At 32.2% G+C, this 10,985-nt stretch overlaps 1 protein-coding gene across 1 annotated transcript; it reads left to right on the forward strand.

The window, feature by feature from the left end:
• The first annotated feature begins 235 nt into the window (after nucleotides 1-235).
• LOC133191562 (uncharacterized) lies at nucleotides 236-6,878 on the forward strand. The gene is made up of 6 exons (XM_061327310.1): nucleotides 236-324; nucleotides 467-584; nucleotides 1,839-1,909; nucleotides 3,119-3,236; nucleotides 5,641-5,819; nucleotides 6,432-6,878. Exons 1-6 carry the CDS (start codon nucleotides 262-264, stop codon nucleotides 6,519-6,521), a joined length of 639 nt encoding a protein of 212 aa, XP_061183294.1. The 5' UTR covers nucleotides 236-261; the 3' UTR covers nucleotides 6,522-6,878.
• Nucleotides 6,879-10,985: the final 4,107 nt, after the last annotated feature.

The following is a 10,985-nucleotide window of genomic DNA, read 5'->3' on the forward strand; positions in this document are numbered from 1 at the left end:
TACTAGTGATGGGGAACGGATAACATTATAGCTGAGCCATCACCAACCAAACATTGAAAAAGAAAGGAATGCAATGATGCACCTGAATTCTTAACATTTGATTTTTAATTGGGATCCTTTACTGACGACATTCAGTCTGGGAGTTTTAATTCTGTATTTAAAAAATGGTAGCAATCTACATATAATTGTGGTTTTTTTATTTATAAATGTCAATCTTACATTTAAAAGGGAGGGCTAGATACTGGTTCTCACCAGAATAGGATGGTTGTGCGTCCTGACTTTTTAAACATTAACAGAAGGAGTGGATCCAGATTTAAGATAAAGGTAGGCAACACGTGATTTTGATAAAGTTTATAGAAAAAATAACTAGGGGAGGGATAGCTAATATAAATGTCAATATCCAATTTAATAAATAAACGCATCTTATCTTCTCCTTAAACATACATCCTTTGTCTTCTTTATATAGGAGGTAGAGGGCGTTGCTACATGTGATCCCAATCCATGTAAAAACAATGGTGAGTGTAGGATACATAATACGTGTATCTGTCCTGTGGAATATACCGGTACTCTATGTGAAGACAACAGTAAGTATAGAATAAGCTTGTGTATATAAGAAATAAATTAAACGCAGGAGCAGTGACTTTAAATTTAAATATTGTAAATGAAGGGTTTTCCAAGTTATGCTTTATAGCTATAATTTGTCATAAAGCACATACTCACTTTAATTTTTTACAATGAATTCTTACGAAGAATTAATCCCTTTTTTGAAAAAATTCATCAATAAATTGAAATATAACGATTCCAGCAGTTTTTAATTTCAAAAATCCATTGAAACAATACAATTTTGGAGCAGAGCAAAACGAATCCTTTAAAAACATCAGGAGCGAGATCAGGTGTCACATATTTTCTTTTCGTGTACAAGTTTTATATTAATTCATATAATTTTAAAAAAAAAAGATCTGCTAATTACGGGTGTAAATAGTACCCATGATTATTCCAACAGAAAATTGGAAGACTTAATCTAAAAAATAAAACAACAAAAAATGCATAAAAATTATCATTCAGATATTCAAGCTCAACTACAAAGGCAAAGGCCCGCGTGGCGCAGTGATTAGAGCGTCTGTTCTAGAGTCGCGGAGTAAGGAGTTGATCCTTACGTCGCGGGTTCGAATCCCACTGTGGGACGTGGAGACCGGTCCTTCGGATGAGACCGTATAAACCGAGGTCCCGCGTCGTAGTAGGTGCTGGCACGAGAAAGATCCCTAACTGCTCAATGGCCGTAAATGCCGAGTATAGGACAAAATTTGCAGCTCTCCACCGGTAAGTGGTGGCGTCTCCATATGAGTGAAAAATTCTCGAGAGGGACGTTAAACAACATACAAACAAACAAACAAAACAAATTGAAGGCAAAGCACGTAATTGTTAACGGATTTTTTCGTTCACCCGATCATGACAAAAACCACATGTCGGGTTTCAACAGGGGATGCTCATTTCTCAATGACACCTGATCCCACCTTTGTTAGCAGATATATTTGTTTGTTCTGTTCACAATGTGTATTGTTAGGTTGAAGTTCGAGCATGATTATTATTAGTATCTTCACATTTCATACAAGTTATAACTATCTAAGTTTGTTTCACAAAACTTAAATATTCAGAGTTTGCTTAAATTGTTTATAAGTTTTATAATTTCATAAGTTCATTTCATAATCTCAGCCGTTTCATGAGTCTTGCCTTGCAAAATTTGATTTTATAGCAAGCATTTGTAAACCAGCCTTTATCACAAATTAAATTAGCAAAGGTAATATTAATAAACAATGAATGTTTAAATTTCATTTTAGATTTATTAGTCAGATGTGGATTTGAGAAAAACATTTGTAACATTTCCGTTCGCAACTTTACAAAAACCAATGTAAGTATATATTTATTCAAGAAGCCATATTTTTCATTTGGAAAATATCTCTTTGAATGTTTTTTGCAAAATGTTTCACTCACATTTGTGGACTTTTAGTTTTCAGTATGCATGTCTTGAACTCGTTCTATATAATTATATAACCGCGTTTTTTTATATCAAAATATTAATCTCACTACATAATGTGCAACTAGTGATAGTATTGATGATTTAAATTAGTGATATAAATGATGATATTAATTAGTGATACTAGTATTGATATTAATTAGTAATATAAATGATGATATTAATTAGTGATTCTAGTATTGATATTAATTTATTTAGTGATATAAATGATAATACTAATTAGTGATTCTAGTATTTATATTAATTAGTGATATAAATGATGATACTAATTAGTGATACTAGTATTGATATCAATTAGTGATATAAATGATGATACTTATTAGTGATACTAGTATTGATATTAATTAGTGATATAAATGATGATATTAATTAGTGATACTAGTATTGATATTAATTAGTGATACTAGTATTGATATTAATTAGTGATATAAATGATGATACTAATTAGTGATACTAGTATTGATATTAATTAGTGATAAAAATGAAGATATTAATTAGTGATACAAGTATTAATATTAATTAGTAATATTTATGATGATATTAATAAGTAATTCAAGTATTGAAATTAATTTATTTAGTGATATAAATGATGATACTAATTAGTGATACTAGTATTGATATTAATTAGTGATATAAATAATGATACTAATTAGTGATACAAGTATTGATATTAATTAGTGATATAAATGATGATATTAATTAGTGATACTAGTATTGATATTAATTAGTGATACTAGTATTGATATTAATTAGTGATACTAGTATTGATATTAATTAGTGATACTAGTATTGATATTAATTAGTGATATAAATGATGATACTAATTAACGATACTAGTATTGATATTAATTAGTGATATAAATGATGATACTAATTAGTGATACTAGTATTGATATTAATTAGTGATATAAATGATGATACTAATTAGTGATACAAGTATTGATATTAATTAGTGATATAAATGATGATATCAATTAGTGATACTAGTATTGATATTAATTAGTGATATTAATGAGGATATTAATTAGTTATACTAATATTTATATTAATTTGACTTTTCTCATTACTTGCGGCTAAATACAGTCCTTCTTAGGCATTCCTGTTCCGCCAGAGGGGAAGTATTATGCCTTGGCCTCCATCTCAGCTCCAGAAAGGAAAAATGCAGCAATGGTAGCAAAGTTACCGCTTAATAAATTAGAAGGTGAATTTGGTATTAAAGACTTAACAAGATTTTGGAAGATAAATAAAATCAAGGATATTTTGGTGACACAATTCATATTTATGTGAACACATTCTTATTCAAATTATGGGCATTTGGGTTATTCTGAAGGTTACATCGGGTATCAATCTATATATTGAATGCATGTATCTTAGGAAAAAATCAATTATCTTCTTCATCGAAACAGCAAGTTAACTTTTGTCATATTGATATTCGTGTAGTGTGGATAAATTTTGGTTAGTTCATGATACCTTGGGGCTAGCATTTGGCTCCAATATGAGGTCAATATTTTTCATTGAATATGGTGGAAAGAAATCCTTCATTACAAACTTCTGGGGAACATGGAGATCAAGGCGGCTCGGGTGTAGGTTGTGGTCCCAAAGCCTCTAGTTAATTTGCCGAATCATGACTTTTCTCATGACATAAGGAACCTGGGGAATGTTTTCTCACAATTTAAATTAATTTAATTGGATTTACTCTTCTCAATTACAGCCCAGTCTGTTACATATTACAAAGGATAATATAGCGATGAATATACAAATTGTTTGTCTTTTTGTTCATTAAAAAATACAATTGAAAACGCGAAGCTTATCAAAAACGTTTTGGATCATTATTTATTATATTGATATGATTCACACAGTGCCCCTAAAAGTCCATTTTAAATTCTGAATTTAAATAAATATCATTCATATCAATATTATCGAATTATATGAAGACGGATTTGATCCATCGGCGCACGAACAAAATTCGGAATAATTAACGTTAGTAACTATTCCAATTGCCTTTGTTTCTCTGATAATATGTAGAGCATGAAACTCAAATTTATAGCAGTTAAACCAGAAAAAAAAACCTAGTATTATGTCTAATTTTCATACATAAAGGCATCACAGACAAAGGATTGGTGTCCTATTTTTTTAAAGTATTGTTGGAATTGAGTTTGCTGCAAATGATGTCAAACACGTTCCCGGCGCATGGTGTGTAATGATATTGTTTTCAAAATGGTTTGTCCGCTTCGGAGGCAGAAAACGATAGAGAAGCGACTTTACACATTATCGAAGAGAAGTTGTTTATAATGGCAAGAGATTCAATGACTGTTTTCACAATAGTTAGATTGATTGATTGTGTGTAGTTTTACGTCCCATTCGAGAATTTTTCACTCATATGGAGACGTCACCATATACCGATGAAGGGCTTCAAATTTAGACCTTTACTCGGCACTTAGGGCCATTGAGCAGTGAGGGATCTTTTTCGTGCCAACGCCTGCCATGACAGGGGGCCTCGGTTTTTTAAGGTCTCATCCGAAGGACCCGCAACTCTCACTTCAAAGTGCAGAGCGCTTGGCAAATGAACAGTTGCTACCTATTTTTATCGACTTAGGTCAGTCGCGGCCGTAATTCGAACACACGACCATCCGATCACGACGCGAGCGCTCTACCGACTGAGCTATCGTGACGGTCCACAATAGTTAGACGTTTAAAAAGAAGGATACTGTTTGTTAAATTCAGATGGTGAGGAACGTTCTGCGACATGATCGACGTCATACTTTGTGTAATCTGTGCTTCCTACAGTACAATGTAAGGCAACCTTTCGAGGACTGAAATTTTACTCTTATATAAACTTTTGGTCAATGGTGAATTTTAATGAGCCGCTCAGACCAGAGTATTTGTCATTTTAAAAAAAAATGACAAGACATGCTTAAGATGGACAGTATTACATGATCATGACGTTATTTTAAACGTAAATCACGATCACTTTATGCGCCGGCGTACGCTTAAATGTTTTTTTTCTTTATTTTTACACTATTTCCTTTTAAATACGTGATTATCATGAAACTTGAAATTCGTGAGTATTGAATGTTGCTTTTTACAGTGATAAGAAAAGAAATTTTATTTAGCAAAGAAAAACTAAATTGATTTCCCTGTCTACGACGTTTTGGTACAACCCTGGTATTATCTATAGACATGTTAAATGAACATGAAGAAAGTGTAATTGATTTATATGCCAAAATAACTTTAGTTTCAGTTTATTAGAGTAAAGAAACATACATCTCATAGACAATATTTTTAATATTTATTAGTGTGTACATTTTAGTACATATAATAGTGAAATTGACATCCGACATGTAATATCATAATGATATTTTCAGTGTATGCAGTGTATATGGCCTCACCCGAAATGTAAGACTAACTAGAAAGAAGTGTCGTAAATTAAGATATAGCATTATCTCACATAAAATCAATTGATTTCAATGTCAGACTGAGTCTATTTTTATGTAGCTACAGAATGGATGCCTTTGCTCGAAATGAAATATTCATAAAATGAAACTTTGAATAAAATGTAACATTGATCGACATATCCTAAAACTGGCACTTTTTTCTTTTTCAAGTTATGGGGAAATCTGTTCGCGTCGATTTTAGTTGTGCTACAATGGGGAGTGCCCTTCTCGACCTTTTGTACCATGACGGCAAAAAGAATGGAACATCTGAATATGCTATGCAGAATGTAACCTCCATTGGACAATGGGAGAACTTTGGCGTCAACCTACCAACTGGAGAAGACATGGTGGTAAGTATCACGGATCTAATGATTTCAATTTCCAAGTAGACAAAACATGATGGTAAATATAATTTCAACGGTCTGATAGTTAGAGAATTGATTTTTTTTTACACACGAGTACTTCATAAAGTTTCTAAAGATATAATTTTGTAACATTATATTTCCGTAAATGTATAGCCTGGTACTAAAGAAAACATTGCAATCAATGCTATTTGTGAATGTCAAAAAAATTGCCGTGCGCCAACCACCGACATTTAACACCCTTAAAATGTTGTTAATAATTGCAAATGGCATTGGAATCTTGTTTCGTTTAGCCAAAATGACAAAAATATCATTTCCAAACATTATGCCAAAAAGGAATAATTTTGGTCAGGTGGTTTATGAAATATTTAAAAAGTTTGCGTTTTTCTGGGACAACCCTCGTATAAACAGATATGCTATAATCATTTTGGGCATAAAATAAACATTTCAAAAATAGTACAAGAAAGCTTGCTTTCATATTATTTTACTAAAATATAGATTTGCTTAACTTAACATAAAGAAAAAAAAGGAGAAAAAATCAGAATATACTTTGAATTTTGTCATTTGCTTACTCCATTGTTAATTTTTTTTTCCCTACAGTATGTTTTCCTTGCTAAAGTTGGAGGAAAGACGGGTCAAGGTGCTGTGGCTGTTGACAATATAAGATTTACCAAGCCAAAAGAAAAGTAAAGTTCACAGAATTCATTCCTTTTGGATGTTCCTAAGGTTAGAACTGTAATCTACGACAGTCGCCGATTTGACTATGCCGCCGCTTTACTTCGGAACTCTTTACCCTTATGTCTTAAAAAAAATCCAAATCCGTCTCCGCTTTTAAAAAAGGTCTTAAAACTCACCTCTTTGAACTTGCCTATGACAGAATGTAAATATTGTATTTTTAGTGATTTATTTACAATTGAACATTGAACTGGTTATAAGGTCTTTTAGGAATTTTGCGTTTAACTCATTAGTACAGGCTCTTTTAAATTTTAAACGTTTCAATAGTTGTAATTTTATAATAGGGTTTTCCGCGCCGTGTTTCTGTACACTAGTAACATTTTATATTCTTATAGATTATAAGGTCTTTTAGTTAGCCTAAATTATTATATTGTATTGTATTGTATTGTAAAGTAGTAGTACCTGCTTATTCTCTTATATATTTATCGTTGAATTTGCTAATAATATATGACGTGGTAAGTTAGGTTTCAACTGCACAAGTAATATTGCTATATACTTTATGTTCATCATATTTTTCCATCTTTAACCTGTGCATACACGTTTTCATTTTGATTGTCATATATCATAAGTATATCAAAAAATCTCTAATTGCATTTGTATTGTTGTGCTATTTTATTTGGAAGAGGGAGTTGTATGAAAAATTTATGCACGTGATGTCATCTGATAACCGAATATGTAATTCGAATAGCATTCAGATCAATATCGCATGTGCGTGTATGTTTGTTTGTACATTGTATACATATAAAAGGATTTGATTTTTCTTTACTTTATACATGTATCATCGGAAACAGATCTAAACAGCCACCGTTTTCGGAGGATAGCCAAAATTCATTTGCCATTTTTTTACCATATATATGTACATGTGCATATGGAATTTGCCGTCCATTGTGGAAGATAACACAGGTCATTTTAAAACACCTCTTGTCTACCTTTAGTGGAAAAGTGCATACACCAGAAAAAAGTAAATTAAGAATTCGTTCAAAAATTACTCTATCAATGGTTTTTGGCTTGAGATTCTATGTCTAATTTAGATATGTTATATTTTATTTTCAAGGTGGCATTTTTATGCCCGGATCAGGGATTTTTTTTTTAATTTCATAGGAGGGAATCCACACCAACTCTCAAAAAATATATTTCTATAGACTCGGAAATTGGTTGACAAGTAAAAATCAAAAGGAAGAAATATGAAATGACTAGTCCAAAATGAAAATCCCATTGTATGCGTGTGCGTGTGTGGTTTTCGGGGGAGGGGGAGGTTTAGTCATATGTCATGTTTTCCGTCTTCTATTTCTTCACTCTCCTTACCAGTACTCAAGAGATCCATGTTTTCTACGAGGGTTTAAAGTATTTTTTTCGCTTCTCAATGTAGAAATTTGATAACTCTGAAAATCCCAGGGGAGGGGGTTGGGCCCGACCCCGACCCTCCCTCCATCCCTGCTTCTAAATCCGCGCAAGGTTTTTGTACTCCTTTGTAACTGTATTTATTAATTTAATTTAAAAAATATAAAGAAATATACAGTTTCTGATGTTACATGATACTTTTTGTCAAGTCCTGTCATTTTCAAATTTATTTTGATCCAAATTTTAACTATTTCCATTTTAATATTAATAACTGTACAACTAAAAGGGAGGGTATTTGAATCCACTGCCCTAAAAATAATTGATTGCGTAGCAAAAATAAATAAAAGAAATAAAAATCTAGGATTTAAAAAAAAATTAAATGCAAGTAGGTAAATAAAGAAATAATATTTTGAATTTTTTAATTACATCTCATTAATGCATGTTTTCTTTTATTCCTTCATAATCCTGTTAAACCAGCTTTCATAATATTCGAGTCGCCCGCGTGGTGCAGTGGTTAGAGCGTCTGCTCTAGAGTCGCGAAGTAAGGAGTTGATCCTTACGTCGCGGGTCGAATTCCACTGTGGGACGTGGAGACCGGTTCTTCGGATGAGACCTTATAAACCGAGGTCCCGTGTCGGAGTAGGTGCTGGCACGAAAGAGACCCCTCACTGCTCAATGGCCGTAAGTGCCGACTATAGGACAAAATTTGCAGCTCTCCACCGACAAGTGGTGACGTCTCCATATGAGTGAAAAATTCTCGAGAGGGACGTTAAACAACAAACAAACAAAAACAAACATAATATTCGAAGATCACTTAAAGCTTAGTTGACTAAGGTAGAGATTGCAAGGGTCCGTGAAAAAAAATCCGCTTTTTCTCATTTTTACATATAATTTGCCAAACGTTAATGGTATCATAATATGAAAATATCAACCATGATCATCTGGGTTATAAGGATGATATGGTTGTCATGGTAACCACAGTTTTTCAATATTTCGACATTTATGTGGTGAGATTTTAAGTATGCCATACAGATATCAAAATTGAAACAAATTAAATAATTTTCAACAGATATTAAATGATATGCTTTATATTCATTGAAAATAAAAATTGTATCGGAAACTATTGATAGAGAAGTAATGCCACAGTTGCTTTGGGGAGTAGTCATTGTAAATTTGCAGTAATATTTTCACCCCAAGAGCAGTTTTCAACGTCTTGACAAAAAATTGCCCAATGAATTTTCCTAAAATTAATATATTTTTTGATAATTATTATAAGTGACTTATGGTTAAAATATGAAGTGCGGTCATCACATTCTCTTTTATGCTACATGCATTTCAATTGACCCCCCCCCCTTCCTAAAATATTAAAGATTTCATAAATTTTAATCTGATGGTTTGTTGCTGAACCTTTAATATGCATAATCTGTTAAAAGACTATAAATAAAAACAATACGTATAGATTGATAAATTTTTTTTTCTGAAAAACTTGTAGTCCGGTGGTTGCTCATTTTATACGTAGAGCAGAATGATAAAAGTATCATGTTCACGAAAAACAACAATATGCACTTTTTTTTTAATTTTCCCATCTCCAAAATATTCATTCCGTTATTATATCAATATAAATATGTACATTCTAAACCAGTGCACAGTCGTCCAAGGACCAAATTGTTCATGCTCTGAACATTCATCGAGATCTCTGCACTGTGACTTGGAATCGTAAAAGAGGGGGGGGGGGGGGTTTAGTCACTTGAACACATTGAATGAAAGGTTATTTTTTCAGAGAACTTGTATCTGCAATATATCCCGTAAATAAAGACACTAGCTTTTATCTTATTTGACAAATTTTAGTGATTTGCTATTTAATATTTACATTTGCAAATATTTTTTCCTTCAGATTCATTGCAAGTTAGAAAACAGTTCATTTTCCCATGAACTAGGTAAGCCTACCGGGTACATATCTCCATTGTGACGTCACTCATAATGCCACACTTGACGTCAAAACTATAGTGCAAACTGTTTTGTTTCAAAAATAATCGTTGAATGACATAAATTTATAAATTTTCGCTTCATGCTCATGCGGTTCATTAAATATGCTGAGGTGAAGCGTCTTTGTTCATGTCCTCGTGAATTTTCAAAAATTAAATTGGTTTTTCAAATATATTCCCGTGAGCATGATGAGCTGAAATGTTTTTTTAATGTAGGCCTATATGCTCAAAATAATTTTCTCTCTCTGGTATACCTAGTACCTCCGTTGTACCTCGATTGTCAGAGTTAACCTCTCTAAATTTCGTCTGTCATTCTTCATTTTGTCAGCCAGTGGATAAGCGTTTTATTATACTGATGTATATCATAATTTATGAGGGTTTAATTAATCTGATACTACAGTGTCGTAGGCAAAGCATGAAAACTTCAAAAGAATAGTTGTAAAGTTTTGAGCAAGAATTTGGAGTAAGATTATAACATTATAAGATTGATTACAGGAAATCAAAATTGGCGGCAAAAATTGCATGAACATTTTCCAAGGGGTGGGTAGCAAAAACTATACCCCGGGGTATAGCTTCGCTATGCGTGGAAATTTTCAGACTATAAAATATAGTTATTTTACCTTCTTAACTTTATATAGGAAACATTTTAACAGAAGTATAATAAAGGCTTATATTCATTATAATCACTGAGAAAATTACATTAAAACAGATAACAGTCAGTGCATCGTGATAAATTTTTTGAAGCAAGCATTACAATAATAATTTTTATCCAATGTTTACCCCTTAATCCGGTGGATATGACTCATTGGATATTTTTTTCATATCCCACAGTTAAGTGCAGTTGTGAAGTCACAATGGTTTTTGCGTTAGCATGATGAAGTAAAATAAAGTGGAGTCCTAGTCCTATATAAAACAGTGTAAAACATTGGTTGTGAAGTATTAAACATGGGATAAAAAGAATCTCCCATGATGTGTAGTTGGATATGACTTTTATCCAACTCGTTGTGTGTTTTTATCCCCTCGCCAAGGCTCAGAGACTAAAAACACACAACTCGTTGGATAAAAATCATATCCAACTACAAATCATGGGAGA

The sequence above is a fragment of the Saccostrea echinata genome, unplaced genomic scaffold, assembly GCF_033153115.1.
Source record: "Saccostrea echinata isolate AGI-Se365-2 ecotype Australia unplaced genomic scaffold, CSIRO_AGI_Sech_v1 ptg000023l, whole genome shotgun sequence".
Classification (NCBI taxonomy): Eukaryota; Metazoa; Mollusca; class Bivalvia; order Ostreida; family Ostreidae; genus Saccostrea; species Saccostrea echinata.